The sequence below is a fragment of the Pholcus phalangioides genome, unplaced genomic scaffold (assembly GCF_987345545.1).
Source record: "Pholcus phalangioides strain wild (caught in Gottingen) unplaced genomic scaffold, Ppha-v1.0 ptg000017l_1, whole genome shotgun sequence".
NCBI classification, from domain to species: Eukaryota; Metazoa; Arthropoda; class Arachnida; order Araneae; family Pholcidae; genus Pholcus; species Pholcus phalangioides.
In genome coordinates this window covers 4,348,282-4,372,784 of record NW_028301610.1, presented here as the reverse complement: position 1 = coordinate 4,372,784, position 24,503 = coordinate 4,348,282, and the positions used below count along the sequence as shown (strand labels likewise).

The 24,503-nt window shown below is 38.6% G+C and overlaps 1 protein-coding gene across 1 annotated transcript in view; it reads left to right on the top strand.

Annotated features, from left to right (window-relative positions):
* Nucleotides 1-13,918: 13,918 nt before the first annotated feature.
* The window catches only part of LOC149072127 (uncharacterized), a 29,909-nt gene continuing 19,324 nt past the window's right edge, over nucleotides 13,919-24,503 (top strand). Inside the window, exons 1-2 of the mRNA XM_089246339.1 lie at nucleotides 13,919-14,356; nucleotides 15,750-15,936. Of these exons, the coding sequence (XP_089102465.1) occupies nucleotides 14,099-14,356; nucleotides 15,750-15,936 (445 nt within the window). The 5' untranslated portion in view covers nucleotides 13,919-14,098. The remainder of the gene's footprint in view (nucleotides 14,357-15,749; nucleotides 15,937-24,503) is intronic.

Sequence of the window (24,503 nt, the reverse complement as noted above, 5' to 3'; positions counted from 1 at the left end):
GGGGGGGGAGGGGTTTCCGATTTGCTCACAAGGAGGGGAGGGGGTCTAAAATGGCTAAAAATATGCTTACGTAATACTTGAACGGCCACTTATGACAGGGTTTAACACATTGGTTGGCGATGGCTTTCACGATGTCACGTTTTTTGTAAAAGGGAAAACTCCCTACAATTTTACTCTTGTTAAAAAAAAAACTACCTATACATTATTTTCCAAAAATCCCTTTTATATTTATTTTTGTAGAATTTAGATCCAGCAAAAATCTCCCTAATTCTCATTCTCCAAAGTTGGCAGCTATGCTATAGTGAATTTATAGCGTAAAAAACCCTGGAGTTCTGTCATCCCCACCCTTGTGGCGGTCATGCTACCAAGGGCAGATGAACAAAGCAGTGTACTGGATCCCCCACAAGCTCCCTGTAACTGATGTTAGCTGCAATGTAAGTTCATCATAGAGCCCCACCCCTCCGTAAACCGGGGAACCAACGTAAGAGCCGGCTTGAATGATGATGACTTAGAGTTATAAGTCGCAGGCTAAAGCTGCCAAAGAGCAAAACCAAAGCCGATTAATGCAGCTTTGAGCAAAACCACTGAATGTCGATTCTGTTCTCTAGCTTGTCCTAACTTGAACTTGAGACGGTTGCACCCCAACCCGACACATCGTCAAACGAGAATTTATTACCGTGTCAACACCCCCGAGGGGTTAGACTGTTTCGGGAAGATGTCCATGAGAAGAGGTGTCAATCTGCACAAGCCACATGGCTTACCAGCTGGTCTTTCTTTATTGAGGATAGAATGTTGAGAACATTGCCACACACCCTCTCTCTTTCATTCTTGAAGAATGCTAAAAGTTCTTCCAAACTGCAGAGATGATTTCTTTTTCAGCGAAACACATCAAGTTCGCTCTTGCAAACAAGATGGTGGCGATCGACCTTATATGCGTTCGGTAGTTCTTCCCTTTTCATGGTCTGGTCGGATGTTATGGCTACAATATAAGTTCGGAAATGTTCCTCTCTTATTTACATGAATAACCCATTTTGATTTTTTTTTATTCGGAGTCGTTAAACATGTTGCAATGGCACACACATGTCACTCGAAACCGCAACGAATTTCTCTCTCGGAGGAAATTCCCAGGGGTTCTCTTTCTATGTTTTTATTGTTTATGACGTTAGAAGAGAGAATTCGAGTATTTACATTATGTTTTCATTTCTCATTATGTTGGCAGGCTTGCATGTTGCTTACATTTACACGTCATTCTAGGCCTGGATCCCCCAGCAACAATTTGTTTATACGACCGGTTTCTAGTGAATTTAGTAGGGAAATAAGCTGGGATGATTTTTTTCATTGCCAAGTATCCAAAACGCATTTATTGTACTTCTACTCGTAATTTTTTCTCTAGTTCCCTTCCTTTCAAGAAAATACGTGAAAAACACATATTGTACCAGCAGCCTGCTCCGGCAACCCCCAAAAAAGTGTTGAAATTGCCATCTTAGAGAAACACTGCTTTTGCTTGTTTGCTTATGCTTTTCTATCGCGCTTAGTTTCCCAAGTTAGGGTACGACCGTATAGCACATAGTGCACGCTGGTTTCTAATTCCGCAAGTCGGTGCCATTGCTGATTGGTTAAAAACCTGAATATCAGGTTTTTTTAACCAGTACGTGACGGTGCCGACTTAGAAACCAGCCGGCACTATGTTCGTTCCCTTATACAAAGTACCTGGAAAGTCAGCCACCTCGTTGGGCAATTTGCCTGTTGTGGCGTTGTATTTGTATAAAAATTCATGAAAAAATCATGATCAACTGGTAAGGCAAATGTACCGTCTACATGGCTTGAGTGGCTTCAACTTTTTCTAATGTACTGACGGCACTCACAAGCCACTGACTAGTATAGTGCCTATTAGTCATCTAGTAAATTGTCATTCGTCCAGATCTCCCGTGAGTCACTCGAGCACAAGTAGTGTGGACGCACCATTGATAATTTCAAATTTCAGGGACAGAGACAAGCCAGCAAGGCGTTTTTTATCCAGATTGAGCCATTTCACCTTGTGGGTTTCGATTATCGGTCAGGTATCAAATAACTTATGTCGTCTTGATGCTTTTTTTTCAATCATTTTCCTTATTTTGTTGAGCCAAGAAAAACGCAACTTCAGAAAAAAAAATGATTGATACATACCAAGAATTGCCCTTGTCAGAATTTTTGCCCACCAGTGCCGATTTCAGCTTCAGCCGTCCGGAGGACCTGAAAACGAGCAAAATTAGAAAAAAAATTGTTTTGCAGGTTAATTACGTGAGACTTTTTTAGGGGGCCTTCATTGCTTCGCTTGTTTCAAGAAGTAGGTAGGTCAGGGCCATAACTGGGGGGGGGGGGCAGGGTGGCAACTGTTCCGGGCGGCAAAATTTAAGGGGTGGCAATTTTAGGTGGGAACAAAGAACACGGTTATAAAATTATCGAATTTTAAAGTTGTGAGGGCAGCAAAATAATGTTTGCCCGGGCGGCAAAAATCCTAGTTATGGCCCTAGGTAAGTCAGCATAGTCGTTCGGCATCCGCTCAAAACTAAGACTCACAGTCACAATGTATAAGTTGGTGTCTTGGCATAAAATGACCTTGGAGCAATAAAAATGGTCTATCTGAAAAGAAGTATTTTTTTTCTTACATTTTTTAAACAGGAGAAAAAAGGCTAATAATGTTGCTCTTATAAATTTTTCCGCAATTTATTTTTTTCATATAGAGAGATGGTACACCAATGGAAACTTCAAAAATGAGATCAAGGTAAAACCTGAGCCCGGTACCAGCGAAGCATATGGATCTGTGACACTTAAGCCCAAAGGTAAGTGTGGTCCAAAGCTTTTCTGCTAAGAAGGAACCGCATTATAGAAAAAGTATCGATTTTTATATTTCTCTACACACACAAAAGTCGACATACCTGGCTCGTGGAAACGGGTCGCTTTGAAATGTATGATGGTTGTTAGGTGCGATGTCGCTTCGAATCAGGGTTGGGTTTCTTCCGGGACTGTGGAAGAAACTGGAAAAAAATCGGAAGAAACTGAAAGAATGTGGATTAATTATCGTTTAGTTAAAGTACACATAATTAGTGCTTGTTATTTCACCTCATTGGTTGTGAAATAATATCAAACATGCTTTAAAAACAATATTTTTTTAACATTTTATAATAAATATCTCACAAAGAGAGATGTGAAATATTTAATTTTCCAGAAGAGTAAAGCACACATATTAAAATAAATTATTTCAATTACCACTCAAATGTTAATCTGAGAATAAAAAATACTATACAATTTAAAGTATAATTAATACATGTTTGTTTGTAGAAAATAATTATGTAGTTTCATATGTACAGCACATTTATCTAATTACTTGGCAACATTTAGTTATAAGGAGTAGTAATATGTCGCGTTTAACAAAAACGTAAAAGTATTTTAGGAATCATCATAGGACTTGTGTATGATCGACAGGCATTCCCTATGCAATAAGACCAATGCTGCTGCAAGACATCAGATATAATAGCCAATTGAAATGCTTAGAAACATTTCTAATCGTAATGTCTTTCACCATCGTTAGTTTCTATGAGGAGGGTAGAAGCATACTTGGCATAATTTGAAATTTTAAATTGCATAAATTGCACTCAATATATTAGCTACAGAGAGATTGTGCAAATAGTGCTGATTATTCTCACGAATGAATGGGGCTTTTTACAAAATGCTTACTTGATGCCTTATTTGTAAGTCATAAAATTAAGATAAGAAAAGAAATATTCTTTCCTATCATTTGTTCTCATGTCTTATCGATGCTGCATATTAGAATGAAAGATTAAATTCTGAACAGGACTGTGGCAAAGTATAGTAACTTGTATAGTATAAAAGTATAGTATAAAAAGTATAGTATAAAAGTGGACGAGGTGACCTATCATTGTTTACTGATAAAAGAAGACTGTTGAAGAAAGCGATAAGGGATAGTAAAAAGCAAGTTGAATCTAGGTTGGCAGATAACATTGGCTCTGACCCAAAATCATTTTTTCGATACGTCAATAATGGATGTAAGGGGACAGTTGGCCCCCTCTCGATAGGAGGCTCAAAAGTAGAGAGCAATGTAGGCATGTGTAGTGCTTTCAATGACTTTTTCGCGTCGGTTTTTAATGGAGATAATGATATTCGATATACGGGTGTTGCATGGGGTAATAAAACGCTCAACGATATTCAAGTGGAAGACGTGGAGGTCCTAAATCTTCTAAGAAATGTATGTGCAAGCAAAGCACCAGGACCAGATGATATCTATCCCAGGGTTCTCAGGGAAGGTGCTAATGAATTGTTGGGGCCAGTCGCACAGATATACAGGAGTAGTGTTGCTGAGGGTATCGTCCCGAGAGATTGGAAACTGGCTAACGTTGTTCCGATATTTAAGAAGGGTAGTAGAGAAGTGGTGTCTAATTATCGTCCAGTGAGTTTGACGAGCTCCCTCTCGAAAATTTTGGAAATTATCATCAAAAGGCAGTTTGTGAAGTGGATAGACGAGAATAATGTATTGTCGGATAATCAGCATGGGTTTAGGAAGGGGAAGTCATGTGTAACTAACCTCCTTTGCTTCTATGATTACGTGACTAAGGCTTTGGGTAAGAGCAAAAATGTCGACGTTGTTTACCTTGATTTCCAGAAGGCATTCGATCGGGTCCAACATGGCAAACTCTTGAAGCGTTTACACGAGATTGGAATAGGGGGCAACTTGCTGAATTGGATAGAATCGTGGTTAAGAGATAGGTCGCAACGAGTTATGGTGAACGGGGAATTCTCTGGTTGGACAGACGTCACAAGTGAAGTTCCTCAGGGAAGTGTCCTTGGCCCCATACTTTTTTCACTTTTTATCGACAAACTCGATCAGGGTATCGCTGGAATTACTAGCAAATTCGCAGATGATGTGAAGCTAATGGGGGTAATCGGAAATGAAAGCGATAGGGAGTTGCTCCAGACCAACTTAAACAAGATTGCAGCATGGGCAAATGAATGGAGCATGACGTTTAGCGTAGATAAGTGCATGGTCGCTCATTTTGGTTCGAACAACCCACGGTTCTCTTACGAGTTGAATGGTGTCACTATCCCGGATGCAACTAGAGTCACCGATTTGGAAATTCTCATTGACGAGCGACTTAAGTTTTCTGAACATTGTTCAGCGGTTGTCAAAAAATCGAATAGAATGCTTGGTCTCATTTTCAAAAAGGTCTCTTCGCGTTCTCCTAAAGTCATTCTTCCGCTTTTTCGAGGCTTAGTTCGTCCTGGACTGGAGTATGCTGTAAGGTTTTGGAGACCATACCTACAGAGGGACATAGACTTGGTTGAAGGGGTGCAGAGAAGAGCTACGCGTGTCCTTATTGGCACACAGGGCTTGAGTTATGAAGAAAGACTTCATTTTTTGAATATGTTTACATTGGATGAACGCAGGTGTCGAGGAGATATGATCGAAGTGTTCAAAATTTTCAATGGGATGGATAGGATGGACCATGAACTTTTAGTACACCGCCAATCGACTGCTTTTACAAGGGGACACCAGTATCGATTGGTGAGGGACAATGCAAGGTTATGGTGTCGCAGGGAATTTTTCTCCAATAGGGTTGTTAATAAATGGAATAGCTTACCCCCGGAGGTAGTAAATTGTAACACAATTGACACGTTTAAAAAGAAATACGATAAACATGTTGGGGTAAATCGAGAAGCTATCCATTCTTAGAATAAGACAACCATAAGTATTCTTTATGGGCATTGTATAATATGTTATCATGTGTATATATTGTTTGTAATTTGTGTTCATTGCATTTTTAATTGGGTTGCTGTATTTTTGAAACATATGACAACCATATTTTTATGGGCATCTTTTTATCAGCCACCTCGTTGGGCATTTTGCCTGTTGTGGCGTTGTATTTGTATTTGTATTTGTATTTGCGATTTTTTTTAATTGCAAGTGCAAAACTTCAGTCATACCACTCAAATTTTAATGTAGTATTATGGTCAGAAAGAATGTGTTAAATAACTGAAATTCTTAAAAAAGCTGTGATTGTATTGAAATGCTTCTAAGTTGTTTTATTTCATATACAGTATGTTTTTGGATTCACCCTCTCATCTTTGGAACAGCCTAATGGCTGTCATAACAAAAAAAGGTTTTGTTGCACTGAACTGATAAAAGTGAACAATTAATTTTAAAATGGTTATATATTTCTGGTCAATAAACGTAATTTGAAGTTCATAAATAAATAAAGGACTTTTTATTTTCAAATATACAACTAATAAAACCTTTCAAAATTGATACTATATTAACATTACAGTTGATAAAATCCTCCTGTAACAGCAGTAAATTAAGCTTATGATTGCACGAGTATGAAAGGAAGTAATTTTTTAGAAATCAGTTTCTTCCATATTTAGTGAAACAAACCTATTTCTTCCTGCCTTTTTTTCCCATGGTTTTCCAACTCGGAAGGAGCTTCCTAATCTTGGCCGCGACATACCTGATGAACTTCGTAGATATGTCAAAATGCTTTTAAGCACCATTCAATTTCTGCAGAACTGAAAAGAATTTCTTCGTCTTTTGCATTCATTTATTGTAAGCTGAGAAATCGATTACAGCATACAACTTCTAAAACCACTTTTGTTTTTCAATGTGGCACTGCAGTGTGGAAAATGAGGATTCTTATAATATTTTCTGATACTTTGTAATTATTTTTTGTAATAATAATCTGTTTTCTAATGATCTTTGACATTTCATTGATGACATTTTCATTTCCGGTATGTAGTACGGAAGTTATTTATCAGTACTATTTATCAGTAGTATGGAAGAGATCAGTGCCATTTAATAAATGAATAATGGTTAATTGTTTTTTTACGTAAAAAAAGTTACAAATAATTATGTCAATTAGATTGAAATTAGATGAATGGATTTTATACTTTCAATGAAATTTCTCTAGGTCTGATGAAAAGCTTCAGCTAAATATGTGATCTTGGTCAAAGGAACGATATAAATTTTCCAATTCATTTTACATATGCATAGTTAAATTGTCACAGGCCGGATTCAAATTTATTAGAGGTGTTAAAATGTCATATCCTACATTGTAGTGCAAATGATGAATACGGAAGGAAGACTGGTTTCTTCCGCTTGGAAGAGAAGCAGGGTCGGCAGTTTTTTCTAAGCGGAAGAAACTGTCCAACTCTTCAAAAGGCTGTTGCAGTTATTAATTTGTATACACGATTAAATTAGTGAAATTAAATTTACTTAATATTATAAAAAATATGCATTTGCTATATCTAAAGCATAATTACAACTTATGTGATAAATTATTGAAAGAAAAATAGTTTGTTCCGGCTGGTTTTTTCCATGGTTTGTTCCGGCTGGTTTTTTCCGCGGTTTTTTCCGCTTCGAAAGAAACTGTCCTACCCGAATATTGACAAACTATTTTTTTTATAGATAGATAGGTTTCAGTGAAGACACCACGAATCAAGTATAACTTCAATCTAATCGGATACCCGGAGAAAGACTTTTATGACTATAGCCACGAGAAGAATTCCCAATTAAGCCATGAATTAGGAATTTATCGAAGAGATATGACGAATATTCGCGATGACTATGCGCGGGAGTATTATCAAAGTCATTGAAAATATATCTCTGACATCTAATGCAAGAAATTTTAACACTTTTTGTCTGACCTGGTATAAAACAAGTATTTTTCTATCTGTTTAATTTCATCATTATTTTGTTAATCTTCATTTTGCGATGCAGTAGTAGAAAATTGGGAAAACTTTTCTCCTTTAGATACAATTGATTATAAAGAAGATTCAAATAGGAAGATTCGGAAGCCCAAGGCGAAAAAAAATAAGCTAATTGCTAGAAAACGTAGGACACGAAAGTCTAAAGGTAAGAAGAAATTCATCAAATACATTGATAGTACTAAGAGAAATACAAGTATTTATAGTATTTTGCTATATATTTTTTTCTATTCTGCTATATATTTATATATGAAACTGCACTCTTTCTATGTGGTGTCCACTCTCACCAATATAAGTAAATCACTCCAGTTTACGATCGTGTACATAGTGACTGTATGCTTTTGGTGTAGAAGATTGTTTTGAAAAGGAGCTATTGAACAGTTTAAGGGGACTTGATACCTTTGACATGGTGAAACACTATGCTTTGACATGGTGAAACACTATGCTTTGACATGGTGAAACACTATGCTTTGACATGGTGAAACACTATGCTTTGACATGGTGAAACACTATGCTTTGACATGGTGAAACACTATGTTTTAACAGAAATATCATTAGTAGAGCCCGGAAGTTTAGGCACTAAAATGGTTGAAATAGGCAGGCAAAAAGGCAACTAAAATGCCTAAAATAGGCACTATAAAAAGGCATTTATAATTTATGAAAGAAAGAAAAATAACTAAAATTAGGTATTAAGGGTCCGAAAACTAGCTGAAAAATTGGTTGCATTTAATCCCTCTACTACTTTAATTATGATTTTATAATAACTGCATTATTATCCAGGTTAAATGATTTCAAGCCCAAAATAAAATGCTAGTAGACCCTCAGGGTTAGGTTAATTACAGGGTCACCATTACCAGATCCGGAGCCCGTAGACTGCGGGCTCCTTCGAGTTGTGAATAATTCTTGTTTATTTGTTATATTATACTTGGAATAATTTTCATTTCTATAGTTGAAACATTAATATATAAGTTACACCTTGTTCTATTGTAGTAAAAAAATTTAACTTCTTTTACATTACCACATATGCGAGACTCCTTCAAGCGCGGGATCCAGTGTGGCCGCATCTGTCGCACACCCCTGAGGGCAACTCTGGTCAATTTAATCGAATACTAAATATGTATGTAAAATAAATAGCCGTGGTTGCTTGCAGTGCATTTACGTGTAAAAAACAAGATCAAAACAACATGGGCCCCAAAGCCCGTGGACGGGGGAAGGACCATGATGTCAACTCGTGACTTCTTGGAATACCATCCGGTCAAAGCAAAGTTAATGCATGGCAACACCGATCTCTCAGACCATTTATTCGCATTAAAATGGGGCTGGTAGGTGGGGGGGGGGGGGGGTAAGGATTTTCTGATGGAAAATTAGTACCGAGCGAGGCGAGTTGGAAAATTTTAAAAATAGCAATTCTTTTCTTCTCAAAGCTCAAAATATTCAAGTTTTAAAGGTCATGGCCTCTGAAATTTCCTAATAAATTTAAAAATATGTTAAAATAGAAATTTATAGCAGGAAAATTTCAAAAATTCATTTTTACCAAAAAAGTTTGAAAACAGGCAAAAAAGGCATTTATTGCATTTTGCCTGAACTTCCGGGCTCTAATCATTAGAAATAGTATTTAACCATTGATTTATTTCAAATTTTTTGAGTATGTTCTTGATTGTAAAAATTTTTGAAATTTCAAATTTAAGTTTTAAAATTTAATTTTAAATAAAATTGAGTCAATGAAATTTCGACCGTCCCTTCATTTCATGAACTGAACAGTTTCTTTCATTTTTAATCAATTTTTATTCAACTACATTGATGTCATAGTATTTTATCTTGTGCGCAAGCTGTTTTTATTACATTTCTTTGAAAATTCACAAAAAATTAAGTATCTAAGATATGTAAAATTTTTTACCACCATAGGGTAGCACATGCAATCAAAAACATGCGTAAAAGAATTAAAATAAATCAATGGTTATATAAATACTATTTTTAATGATATTTCTATTAGAGCGTTGATGTTTCACCATGTTAAAGGTATTAAGAGTCCCTTTAATCTGATAAATAGTTTTGTACTTATTTAAAGATGGTCATAGAGTACGACAAATGCTATGGTAAATCATTCAAATATATTCTAATGTACGCTGTCATGAAACATGCGTAAGTCTGGTCTTTGAGAATCAATGTCAATCAATATGAAGATGAATATTGATTTGAGGATGAGAATGACCATCGCTCGTCCGAATAGTCAGTCATTCTAATTCTCAAGTCTTTTCTCCTAATTATTACCACAATAAAACGGTTGTAAATGGCTATTTTCGAAAAACGGCTACTTATATAATAATATATGGTAAGTGGATAAAATATGTCTCTCTCTCTCTCTCTCTCAAGTCTATGTCTCAGGTGATATTCGACGGCATGGTAAGTTGAAAGTAAGTTCAAATTAAAGTTATTAAGTTGATAGAAGATTAATAGCCTCGTGCACATTTCAGCGCAAGTGCCACTGCCAAGCCCCCCTTGTTTGGTTCCCCTCCCCCTCCGCCCCTCCATGCATTAATGAGGGCCTGGTAAGAGTGACAAAACTGTTAGAGCAGTGGTTGTGATTCCAAAATTTTGTCCTGCGTCACTACAGACCAGTGAATCTCAAACTATTCTCACCCGCGGCTCCCTTGTCTTGTTCAACGTTCGGCGCGGCTCCCCAGAATAGTCATGAACAAAGGACCCTCTACAGCACCGAACAGGCACACATCAATATAGCTAGCTCACCGCGACGCAAGCTTTGAGAATCACTGCCATAGATATAAAAGCGGGGGGGGGGGGGGAGAGCGAAGAGGCCAATCGCCCCCTCCCCCCATCGTTCATTTTACACGGCTTCTTTGATTCCCCCTCCCCGTTCAAAATGCCTATATGCCGACTATGTTCGGAACCTAGGTTGCAAACGTAACTGAATCAATCACGACAATTATCTGAGTCTTCAGGCAAGTCAATTAGATGCAGAAAGATTGACATCCAAATCGCGGATTCTGCTCCGGGCCGCTGTAGGCACACCATAGCATTGCTTAGGGTGCTGTAAAATCGATCATTGGGTGCCATGATATCACTAGCATCAGGGCCGGAACTAGCAGGAAGGAAGCTTTATAAAATCGACTTTTACAGAGTAAAATTACATTCCCCACTGATAAAGTCCTATTTATAGCCAATTAACATGGCCATATATAAAGTTTTAGGTTAAGGATGGTTACTTCTTGACGGGAATGTCCATGGCGTCCCTCATCCTAGAGCTGAGCCCTGGGCTTGGATCTTTGCCCTTTCAAAGGGCAGGAATTTTATATTGAAAATAAAAATAGGATTCATCCTGGGCCGCAGGGTGGGAGCTCTCTCAGTTCCTACTTTTTGGGAGCCATGGATGGGCCAATGCCCCTCTAGAACTATTTACTTATTTTTTTAGGTACATATTGCTTGAAGGACCCATAAAATTGCGTGTACGATTGACCCACGAACTCGTTAGGATGGCCCTGGAGATGTGTGTTATCTATCTGCATATAATCGGGAACAGGGCCGCAACTAGGGGGGAGCAGACGGGTCTCGCGCCCGGGCGCTGGATCCGAGGGGGTGCAAAATTCATTCTGAAACCTATCCTTCAAGGAGGCCAGGAATAGGTGACAAGGAGGCATCAAAATGCGCGCTTGCCGTCAAAATGGCTTGCCCCGTGTGACCAAGCATCTAGTTGCAGCCCTGATCGGGAACACGAGGGTGCGCTCATTGTGAGAACTATCAAGAGACTGAATAAAAAGGACGTGGTCAGCCAAAGTTGAATAAATAAATCGATTTTTGCATGTGATTTTTTAGAGATGGAACAAGGGCGGAGGGTGGGGGGGGGGTGTTGAAACAGAAGCCAAGAGGGGGGGGGGGTGTTAGTTTATCTGAATGGCAGCGGATTTATGACATCCGTACTACAAAAAAATATTTACAATCGGGAGCAATAAATGACACACTGCTAAAATAGAATCAGTTGGCTTTTGAAGTACCACAAACAGGCAAGTGCCAGTTTGTGTAAACGTTGAAATTCGTCGGCACATTAATGGGGAGACATGATGAGAGTGGAATTCTTCCTCTGCGTAACTTGGTAAAGACTAATGGAAATGTCATGTTGAAAATTTTAATGCTTTTAAATGACGTAAATTTGGGGGTTAAATATGTTTTCTAGGCTATATTTGGTGATGAAATTATATCATGGTCATTATCGTAACCGTTGGTCAAGTGAATGGTAGATCTCTTATAATCATAATCACATCTGGGGATGATGATCATAAGTTCGAAGTTGCACTCGTCATCTGAAGGGACTAAAAGTGCCTACACACTACTCTGACGTAATATGGTGAATTCTATGACGTGGGAATGACATTTCAGAGTAGTGTGTAGGAACCTTAATATTCTCCTGAATACATACACCTAACGCGAGCGACCGTTTTAATTTTCTTGGAGGTACAAAAAGGCACAAACATTTTTGGGGTTCCTTTTCAACTTGTTTTGCCTTTTATGCGGCACAGCAGAAATCACTAATAATTTTGAGTGATTTCAACCATGTGAATCCCCATTCTAAATACCATTGAGAAATCTAATGAGAAATCAAATTTACAAAATATCTGGGCCTGTCAATACTAAAATAAGAGGCTTTTAAGGAGGCGATGCAGTCAGTGCCACTTAAAGGGTTAAAGAAATGTTTTTAGCGATAGAAAAAAATAAATCTAATTGCAAATCACGCAAAATAAAACGATGTATGTATCTAAAGGATAAATAATTCAGAATGAATAAAATATTCTAAGAGGTAAATAAAATCAATCTACGAGACTCTTGGGGGGTCGAGGGAAAGAGAAAAATTGGTTCGCACAAGACCAGTGTTCAACTCGCGTCAAAAACGCTTCTCCGTACTCAAAATTTCCATATCATAAGCGCATATGTTAGCGTCTTGCTAAATTGTCACATCGGTCAGGGCAAAAATAGATCCGCTCACGTGAAGAAATAAATTAGAGGCAACGTTAGTCGAGATATTTCTTCATCTCTGGAGAGCAGATCCCGATGTTAATTCCAGGAAGAGGTGAACAAATAAGACACTAATGGATCCCACAACTAAGATTAAAGATGCTTGGTTAGTTAGCGAATGTATATTGTTTTGCGGGTCCTGGAGAAATCACGCCCCAGCTACAGAGAACAATTACACTCGAACGGGTAATTATAACGGAATAACGAGGTCCATCCAGGGACGTTTAAACGAATGATTCATCAGGACCCAGGGTCCTGAGTCATAGTCCTTTCCGAATTTTTTTTACCGTACCTATACTTTTGCTCTTCAGGACTTTTCAGTATTCCTGTATACTCCAAGTGCATGTTGCTTTTCCGGATGCCGTTTTTTTAACTACACGATGTCAAAATTAAGCTCAATTGGGCAGGGCTACAACTAGAAACAAAAACTGACCCTTTCGCCTAGATCAAGTTTCAATAATGGCGGCCTCCTACTCGTAATTTTGAGTAAACTTGGTGCCCTTCGTGGTCCAGCGTCCGGGCACCAGAACCCCTCCCTGCTTCCTCCCTTAGTTACGGCCCCGTGTCTCGGGCATTAAAATTCATCCATTCGTGTAGTTAGGGCACCTAATGGATAATATACCGACCCTGATGAAAATCCATACGGCACGTATTGATCGATTTTGGGAAAAGGAAGATCTTAGACTCTTCTTCCACGTGTGGGCCCATTCTTGTATATAATTTTATTTAATTTATTTGTGGACGAAGTAGACCGGACAAATGGCCGTCATCGAGACACGGCACTATGCAGGAGAAACGTTTTTCGTGTGTCATCATCGTTACAAGATCGCTTTGGGGAGCGCGACACGTCACTTTATAGGAGCGATCGATGTCCTGGAGAGAGAGCAAATAACAATAGTAATAATAAAAAAAGGCAACGTATCGATCGATTTTAGCGGCGCTCCAACCGCCATTATAGAGGGGAGCGGGAGAAGATAGTCAAATGGAGGGAGTTGGTTCTCTTTTCAGAGATGAGAGTGTGTGCAAGTGGGGAAGAGATAGATGATTGGTCGCGAGAGAGGGCATAGGATCGACACTGCAATGACGTCACTCTCGTAACGGCTGCCAAGGGTAACGGTAACCTTCTCTCCACCTTCTTTTTAATATAAATAGACATAAACCGACAGCCGAAGGAAGAGGGTTAGAACTCCTCTTGCGGCAGCTGCTTTTTTGGGTCGACTTGGATGGTGTGGTCCTCTCTCTCTCGCTCTCTCTCTCTTTCTCTCTCACTCTCTTGGAGCGGTTGACAAAGAAATAATAATAGCAAACCGTTGGTTCTTATATGTCGAATAACTACAAGATGCGACTCGTTGATGACCGTCGTCCAGGTGAGAAAAGAGTCTGGTGGAGCGAAGTCGAAAACAAATGGTTGTTGGACTTCATCAAAGACATGCAAGTTGTTAAGTCGTTGGTCAGAAAGCGACAAAAGAACGCCGACATCTTCAAGACGATCGAGAGTAAAATGAAGCATAGGGGATCCAATAAGACTTGGCAACAGATTCGATCCAGGTGGAAGAGAATGAAAAGTGAATACATTAGGGTGAGTATCAATTCGTGATGTCTTGTTGGGAAATTGTCTCATCGACTTTTTTTTGTCGTGGGGATATGGCCGTCTTAAGCATGTCATGGGCCCCCTACCTGGATAGAAATGCCAGCCTGCCAATTTGCATGCTTACTCTCAAAATGTTCAATCAGATCTCGTTTTCATGAAGGCCCCGGGCCGTGCCCAAGCGTTAAGCATGGTACGTGGGAATTCGTAGTTTTAAGAATTTCTACACAATCGACGTCTTTGCTGGATCAGCTTAGGTCAGTTGTTCTCAAAGTATGCGTCGCGGCTCCCCGGGGGTGTCGGTGTGACCTGTCGATATTGATATGTGCTGAATTTCGGTGCTTTGAAGTTTGAAGAGTATTGTTCTCTTTTTTTGTTTGAATATTATGGGAAACCGCGATAGACGTTGACCAGACCAAGGGAGCTGTGGGTGACAAAAATTTGAGAACCACTGGCTGAGGCACTTTGTCAGAATGACCAAGACCTTGAAGTCACTTCATATTTATATAACAACTACTAATGACGGAATCACCACTGTTATTAAGTTCGAAATTATTAATCGGATTTTTATCAATGGATAAGGTGGGTGAGACTATTGAAATGAACTTGTTGGCCATAATAAGTTAAATTTGACTATTTTCGCACATTGATTATTACTATCGAGGACATGGGCTCCCCCCCCCCCCCAACTTCTAGTAGTTGAGTTCCTAATCTGTGATCCCGAGATCTTTGGAAGGCCCCAGGCCAGGATTTTCCACAGGCCCCTCTGAAGCAGTTTTAAAGTTTAAAAAAGTTGGAATCGTACCGGACGCCAAAGCTGAAGCTTTGTTAGTCCCCCCTCCATATGGGGCCATGATTTAGGATGAGACTAGACTAGACGTAGGTGGCTCCTATGCCAAGATTTGTTGCGGGAGCCCCTCTGTATAATGAATTTATAATGTGAAAGAACTAGAAAAATAGCAAGATTTTTTCATCCCAGGATGAAGTCTTGTCAGCCTTTCCCACATGGGACCATGGGGCTAGATCTCCCCCACTACTTGTCAAACGAAAACTGTACAAGATTTGCACACAACTCCGGTCTATCACCAGAGAAAGTGACTTCCATTTTTACGTCATTTAATGTTATAATCCGATTTTCGACGCTTTATATGAAAAAGGATGACTCCAGATGCGTCTGTGGTCACTTTAGTCTTTAGTGAGGTCTCTCAGTCGGGAATTCATAATGTCCTCTACCATTTAATTCGATTAAGAATTTGAGCTGAAAAGATGAATATTGCTCAGTGTTAAATTTGAAAGAAAATTGTGGTTTCGATTATAACGAATCAAAAAATTCAGCTCTTATTGGGTTGTGTGGTGGCATTTCTTTTGTTCTATGTTTCCTAAGGAGAAGAAAGTACGAAGCCGTCGGAAGTTGAGACGTGCGTCATTGCCAAAGGAATCCGTCTTCTACAAGAATATGACCGATGTCCTTGGCAAGTATTCGGATCAAATCGAATGTACTTCAGCGTATCTTGGCGAAGAAGAGGACGAGGATAAAAAAGTCCTTATCACGTGCATATCTTCAGCTCCAGGTGAGTCAGTTGGTTTTACGGTGGTCACTTCTCTACAAGTTGCCACGAAACTAATCGAAAACTTTTTAGTTATTGATGATTCTTATATCACCTGAGTCGTTGTTTTACACAATATATACTTGGTATTGTTAAAATTAGCCGCTTTTCAATCATAGCCATTTACACCAGCTTCCAGATTTTTTGAATTTGTTAAGTTATCAATTGATTTTTTTATATGTCTAATGTACAGTGTTCCACAATCGACTGACGGTTTTCAAAATGGGATAGCAAGAAAACTCTGACATGCATTAAAGCCATTCTTACGGAATATGTATAGTTATTAAAATACAAGAATTAACTTTTTATATGGATACTCTGTGTCAAAGAACCAAATAAGAAAGGTATTGTCCAGTCTCTTATAAAGCCAACAAAAACATTTCCACGTTTCTAAGTGAGAATTCGCAGAGCTAGCTGAATTCAAAGATCTGAGAAAAGGTAGAAAAGATGCGTTATCCGTTAGTTTTTGTTGTTCTTTAACAACTTTAATCTGATTTTTGAATTCAAATTTTTCAGCGAATATCGCACTTAGAAACGTGGAATTTTTTCTTGGCACCAGGAGAAACAGAGCAACAACTTTGTAATTTTGTTTTTGAGCACATTTTAATAACTATACAAACCTTTGCAACATGAATGACGTAGCTGAAAATACTGACTTCGCTCATTTATATTCCACAAGAGTGACTTCAATATCGGTCATCGTTTTCCTGTTATCCCATTTTGAAAACCGTCAGTCGATTGTGGGACACACTATATCGTCCTCCTCATGCCAGAAGCAATAATGTGCAAATTTCCAAAAACTTGGGGAATTATGTTTGAATGTTTACTCTAACCATGTAGACCATGACACAATGAGTGTCATTTCCCTAAAATGTTATGAAACATGCGTTTCATAAGGGGTCAAAACATTCGCGTTTTTGAAAAAACCAATAGCAAAATAAAAGGTCCAACCAGCTGATATACCCAAAAAAGGAAAATTCGCACGTTTATGCTTCTGAAATGAGGGGGATGATATCTAAATGTTTTTTTTTATTAATTTCTGAGAGAGACGGTCCTATTAAATATTTCAACAACAATGTATTTACTCAGTACGGTTGGATCCGTTTTGAAACAACTTGATGCTGTGAGCAAGGTCGCAACTAGAGGGGAGCAGGCGAATCTGATGCCCCTGGCGCCGGTCCAGAGGAGGGACGCAAATTTCACCCTTTAACCTCTCCTTCAACATTGCAAGGGGGCGCCAAAATGCGTGCTTGCCCAGGCTGACGAAGAATCTAGTTGCGGCCCTGGCTGTGAGAGGAAAACAGTTTTTTTCTCGCGAACAGTCCTGAGGTGTATAGATGGCAGATATTGTCTATTGACGATGCGTTGAGGCTTATTGTCGGTCTGTAGATAGGCGGATTGACCTCGTGTTATTAGCATGTGGTTAGATTTGATACTATCGACAGGAAAAACGTCAAAAAATTCAGACGAGTGTCAAAGAAACATTAATTTATAGTTGTTGCGGCTGTAATTAATAAGTGAAGAACTATTCAATGAATCTTTTTTTTCCAAATCTCAAGAAAATGTTAAAGAATACTACTTAAGAATAATACTTTTTATTTTTTTAGTTTCGTTTTTGAATTAATTTCCAAAAAATGAAGCCAAATTAAATATTAGCCATAACCGAAAAGACATTAAACGATAAGTAAACTAATTCATAGAAATTAATTATTGGATAATTAATGTAATCAATTATAGAAAAAACCCCTGAATTTTCTAACAGTAAAAAATGTATTATCCAAGAGGGTGCGGAAAGGTAAGTCGCTTTGCTCTTGAGGGTCCGAGCTGGAAAGAAAAATTGGGAACCACTGTTCTAACGTCTTAGGCCAGTGTTTCTCAAAGTGTGCATCGCGGCTCCTAGCGGGTGTCGCGGCGAGCTAGAGATATTGATTCGCGTGCCTATTTATGCTTTGAACAGTGCCGTCGTAACGCATGAGCCCACCCGGGCACGGCCCAGGGACCTCAAGCGAAGAAGGAGCCTCACAAAATGAAATCTGGTCCAGATAGGGCCTCGCAAAAATCACCTGGCCCGGGGCCCATGATGGTCTTGAGACGGCCCTGGTTCTTTTATAAGGAAAATATTTGCTAAACTATTTTGAAAAGCCGCAGATGAGCCATGAATTGGGCAAGGGAGCCGCTGTTGACAAAAGTTTGAGAACCTCTATCAAAAGGCCGAAACACTACACTGACATGACGTGATTTTACGGCATGTCAGCGTAGTGTTTCGGCCTCCGAAAGCTATTTATAAAGCTAAATATAAAGCTTTTAAGAATTCATATACCCAAGATTATCAATCACTGATAGCATCCACGAAAGGAAACACTTATACTTTATGAACAGTATGTAGATGTGATTTCTCTATTCCGCATGGAAAGACTGGCATGGAATTATATTCTTCTCAGGGGCAATGCAGAACCTGCCTTGGGGGGAAAGAATGTAACTTTTTCTTAATTTATTAAAAAATAAAAATAAAAAAATTCCGAAATTCTGTTTTATTAACTTTTTTTTTGATCGAGTCTATGAGTGTCGGGGGGGGGGGGGGTATCCCCCTCGGGAGAATCTCTGGATTTCTGGATTTCGAAAGTTGGCACGTCTGAGTACAGTATTCCCGTGTGAGGATGCCCTTATAGTGTAAAAAGACAAAAAATAGGGTTGATCCCCAGCGGGAACCCTGTCAGTCACATCCCACAACTAAGCCGATGTGGCGAGTTTTTTTACAGTTCATACTTCATAACGCCTTCCCCGCAATATGGAAGGCCTCTGGAAGTTTGTCCCTTTGCAGTTTTTGTATAGTTTATGAGTTCTGCTGAGAAACTGAATTCACAGGGGTCTTCCTATTATCGCAAGGGGTCATTGTAACAATGAAGTACCGTTGTTTCCTGATGCAGACCTATGTCGAGGTAGACTCGACACAGCACAGAAATAGGGGGAAGAAGCGTTGTCCGTTAGTTTTTGTTATTCTTTCACAATTTTTCTCCAATTCTGGAATTTAAATATCTCAGTGAATATTGCACTTACAAACGTGGAATTTTTTTTGTTGGTCTCAGAAGAGACAAGGCAACAACTTTCTAATTTGGTTTTCGAGCACAGGGTGTCCGCATAAAAAGTTAATGTTTGTATTTTAAAACTATACAACCCCTTGCAATATGAGTGACGTATCCTGAGGTCTACAAGTTATTTTGATACTTTTTCTAATTGCAAGTTTCACCAGTAAAATGTGGGTTAGCGACTTCCCTTATTACCCTGCTGTTTATTATGGTATTTCCTAAAGTACTGTTTCTCAAGGTGTGCGTCGCGGTTCCTAGAGTTCCATATTGGTGTGCGTGTATTCAGTGCCATGTAGTGGCTCTTTTGAGACTGTTTTGGGGAGCCGCGGGCATACAATGACTATGGTCCACTAGCGGAAGCCACATAAACAGATACAGGCTCTTTGAACGCGGAGGGTGGATGACAGGAACGCAGCAGAACAGTGAACGGAAGTGGTAGTGTGGATTTTCCACCTCCACCCTCTCGCCACCCCTGCCCGGTTCCGCCTATGAATAGTCATGTAGCATGTTCGACCGCAGACTGAAAAAATTATTCATATACACACACACACACATCCCTGCTTTGATATAATCTATCGGGGGAGGCGCCAAACTTCATTTTGCCGACTCCCTATACTGTTGTAACGCTGTTTCCTACTAAAATTTGCCATCCGGGTTACGAGTCCCTTCGTCGTCGTCCCCTCCCATTTGCCCTAGATTGGCGCACTTGTCATAGTCGGATGGAAAAACTTGAAGCAAACCATGCCTAGTGGCACGATCTGTAACTTCAGTGAACGCGCGTGCAATGGCGTACGCAAAGGTGGGGGGGGGGGTACCCTCTTGGGCCGAGATTATGGGGCTTTTGAACAAAAACGAAAAAAAAAACTCATGGTAAGGGGTCGTTCAAGTATTGCGTCAGCAAATGTTTTCCATTTTTTACCCCCCCCCCCCACCCTTGTCAGCAATATTTCGTCAGCACTGCCCCCGAATTTCCTAACGCAAATTGGTGGGTTCAGAAACGCAAGCGAGAGGGGGGGGGGCATAGGGGGCTCGTGTGCCTTTCCCCCACCAAACGAAAAAAAAAATGTAATGAAAATAAAAATTAAATTAAAATTTCGAAAGAAAATACCTTTATATGTGTGTGTGTGTGTTATTATAATCAATTTCTGTTAATTTCAATGCTATTTGAAGGGTAAGAACTCAAAATTTCTCTTTAAGAAATTCATTGTGACCCCACCCTTTAAGCCATATATGGTAAACCCTTGATCCACGGACCAAATGTGGCCCTGAAGGTTATCTGATACGGCTCCCCCCCCCCCAACCCTATTTTGTAAAAATGAACTAAGCGGCACATTTACAAATCGTTTAAAAGATGCGTGGCACGATTCCAGAGTATTTAACTGACCCGTGGCACATTTTCAGATCACTGAAGTAGGCCCGTGGCACATTGAAAGATGGCTTAAGTAACCCGAGACACAGTTGTAGAACACTTGAACGATCCGTGGCACATTTATAGATTCCCTTCAGTGACGTGTGGCAGAATTTTAGAGCACTTAAGCCCCCCCCCCCTCCCTCAGTGCGGTTCTACATCACTCAAGTTATCCGCAGAACATTCCCAGATTATTTAAGTGATCCGTGGCATTATTACGGATCACTTGAGTGATGCGTTGCACAGTTCCAGAGCACTTACGTGGACCGGACACATTTACAGAGCACTTGAAGGATGCGCGAAACATTTAGAGATCACTAAAGTGGCTCTGTAGGGACTTATCAACAGGGAAAATGTTAGTTCTGGTGCCCAATAACTATCGAAAGGTTTTTTTCCTCTTTTGGCGCACCGAGTAAGATGCCATTAGGGAGATTTCATATCTTCAGAAACGGTGGTTGATGACGTAAGCATCATCCAAATCCTCCCTCCCCCCTTGTCATCAAAAGTCAGCAAATCGGGAACCCCCATCGATGCTGACGATGAATGACCCCTAAGATAGAAAAAGGGTAAACCCCGCCCCGCCCCCACCAAAAAAAATCACAAGTGCAAGTGTGATATGAATTTTACAAAATTCATGACCATTTCGTAAGTATTTTCCGGACCAATGGAGTTGCTGTGCCTTGATTGGTTGATGGCAATGACGTCGTCAGAGTTGGCTAAAAATAATCGCTCCCGCTGGGATTTTCGCAACACTTCATGTTTACCGGAAGCATCTATTTCGAGTAATGTATACATAACGTATAGCGTCCCGATTATCCGGATCAATGTTTCTACTTCGTGATGATAGTAGGAATAATTTTCAAATACACATTTACGTACGAGAATAATAAATTTCGTTTCTCAAACTTTTTTTTAATTTAAAAATTCTTTATTAGAAAATAAATATAATGTCCATGGATTTTTTTGAAGTCATCATCTTGCAATTTTCCAATTAATTTGAAATACCTTTTTAGAAGTTTCACATATACTGAAAAATTAAGTTTGTTGCAGAAGAACTCGAACTAATTTATGTCACAAAAGAAGTTCTTGTAAATTAGTTTGGATTTGATCATGTTTATGCGTAATACGCATCTAAATTCATAATAGTTCCCATTAAGGGAACTGAATGAGTTTCGTTTCCTAGCAAAAATCCAAAATTTTTATGCAATTCCTTATTTAACAAACATATACCGTACACATACACAACAGAGCCTTTGGGTATTTGACAGGAACTTTCCCAATTACGACTTCAGTTGGGCCTCTCTGAAATTGATTTTCTAAAACAAATTTCATTGAAATTTAGTGCAATTTTTTTTATATACGTGATTCCCCACTAGAGCCCCCTCAGTCTTGTGAGGCCCATCCACAAACATATTGTAGAACAGAGGTCTCATACTTTCACTAAGGAACGAAGGACAAGTAAAACCAAATATAAATCAGACGCGGCCGTATTCAATAATATTTTGTGCGTACTCGGCCGCGAGTTTATCCAAGGAACCATATTGTTATAGAGGTCTTTACATGAACAATCACACATAATTTAAATTTTGAGTTATATTTAACAGTTCAGTATAACAATTCAAGGGCAAATGTGAAGGGTCAACCGCAACATGTCATAAATACAATTAAAATACATTAACTCTAGATAACTAAACATTCGTCTAATAGACTACTAACTACATTAGTTATTGAGTTAGGCTGGCATTACACTATAAAAGTGTGATAAAAGTACTTTTATAAAAGTTGAAAAATGCAACCAATAAGAGCATTGGTAGCATTCCAGCAAATGGAATCGATCACCTTATTGATTTCATTTTTCGAGTTTTATAAATGAAATTTTATGAAACTTGAAAAATCCAATCAATAAGCATATTGGTTACATTCGAGCAAATGCAGCTGATGATCTTATTGATTGCATTTTTCAAGTTTTATAAAGTAACTTTTCTGAAACTTTTATTAGCGTAAGTCCGGTCTAAAACTGATTTAAGTTATCAAGGGTTAATGACGGATTCAAATCTTTTTTGAACAAAAGATGTTCCCCACATCTTTAGCGGGGTCCCATTTGTAGATTTATAAAGTATAAGTCTGAAATTACACTTTAAAAGTTTTATAAAATCTCTTGTATAAAACCTTACAAATGCAACCAATAAGCATATCGGTTGCATTTTCTCGAATGCAATCGATGCGCCTATTAATTGCAATTTTGAAATTTTATCGAAGAGCTTTTACAAAACTTTTTTAGTACAATCCCGGCCTTAGTCAAGGAATAATAAGATTTCTCCAGTACACTACTCCAAGGCTAGAATACCGTCAGTCTATGGAGACTGACCGGTCGACAGACTGGACAGACCCCCCCCCCCCCCACTTCCGCATCAAAAATTTCAAGCGGGCCCCTTGCATTGAATCTCCAGTAAATTTGTAGTTTAAAAAATTAAATACTAAAAGACCGATACTAAAAACTAAAAAATGCCTGAATAAAAAATATGTACAAGTTATTTGCATATGCGGGTATATATATGAGGGGATATTTTTTTGTAAATGAAAATACATATGCACAAAGAAATAGAAAAGATGCTTTTTGAAAGCACATCTGCATCTGCCTTTTTTTTGCATGGTGATTTTTTTAAATGCATATTTTCTCATTTTTTGCACATATTTCGGAATTTTTGACTTTAAAGATTTCTAGTGTATATCCTGGGGTGTTAAATGCATATTTTTGGATTCCCAGTGCACATTTTAGTATTTTAAGTGCAAATTTTGGTATTTTAAGTGCTTATTTTTGCATTTTTAAGTACTTATTTTTGCATTTTTAAGTACTTATTTTTGCATTTTTAAGTACTTATTTTTGCATTTTTAAGTACTTATTTTTGCATTTTTAAGTACTTATTTTTGCATTTTTAAGTACTTATTTTTGCATTTTTAAGTACTTATTTTTGCATTTTTAAGTACTTATTTTTGCATTTTTAAGTACTTATTTTTGCATTTTTAAGTACTTATTTTTGCATGTTTCAGTGCATAGTTTTACATTTTTAAGTACATATTTGAATATTTTTAGAGCATATTTTGCCACTTTTTTAGTGCATATAATCCGGGCTCTAGATTTTAGTAATACCCATATGGGTTTAAATATGCTTACCTAAGTCATCATACACCATCGAGGAGAATGCAGGAAATTGCGATCGTAAATATGGGACATCACTAAATTTTTCCGAAAATTTTATTTATGGTTTTAAATGCAATTTGCTAATTAACTAATAAAATTGCTGGAGCGTGTGAAAATAAAGGGCTGCTACAAATCGCAATAAAAGAATGTATTTCACGAAAAAAAAAATTCAAATGGATCTGATGACCATATTTTATAGAAAAAAATACGGTAAACTAGAATCTTAAATAAAAATAATCATTAAAATACAAGACATCCGCAATTATCATCAAAGGAAAGCAGGGTTGTGTCTCCAGTGGTGTAGATGGTAGTGCTTTTGCCTGGTATGCAAGAGGGCCTTGCTTCGAGACCAGATGACTTTTCTTTCCGAGTTCACCTCAGCATAATATCCAGAAAATATCTGTTTCCATGATATCTTGTGCTGAGAAAAAACCGTCTATCTCTATCATAATATAATTCATATTATGAAAATGGGGTCATTCAAGTATTACGTCAGCATCGATTGGGGGAGGGAGGGGGGTTTGGACGATGCTTATGTCATCAACCACGCTTTATGCAAATATTAGATATCCTTAATGACATTTTACGCGGTCGCCAAAAACGAGAAAAATCTTTCGCTAGTTTGTGGGCACCTGAACTAATATTCTCCCTAATGATAAATCTCTTACAGAGCCACTTCAGCGATCTCTAAACGTTTCACAGATCCTTCAAGTGCTCAGGAAATGTGTCCGGGCTGCTTAAGTGCTCTGGAACTGTGCAACGGATCACTCGAGTGATGCGTAATTATGCCACGGATCACTTAAATAATCTGGGAATGTTCTGCGGGTAACTTCAG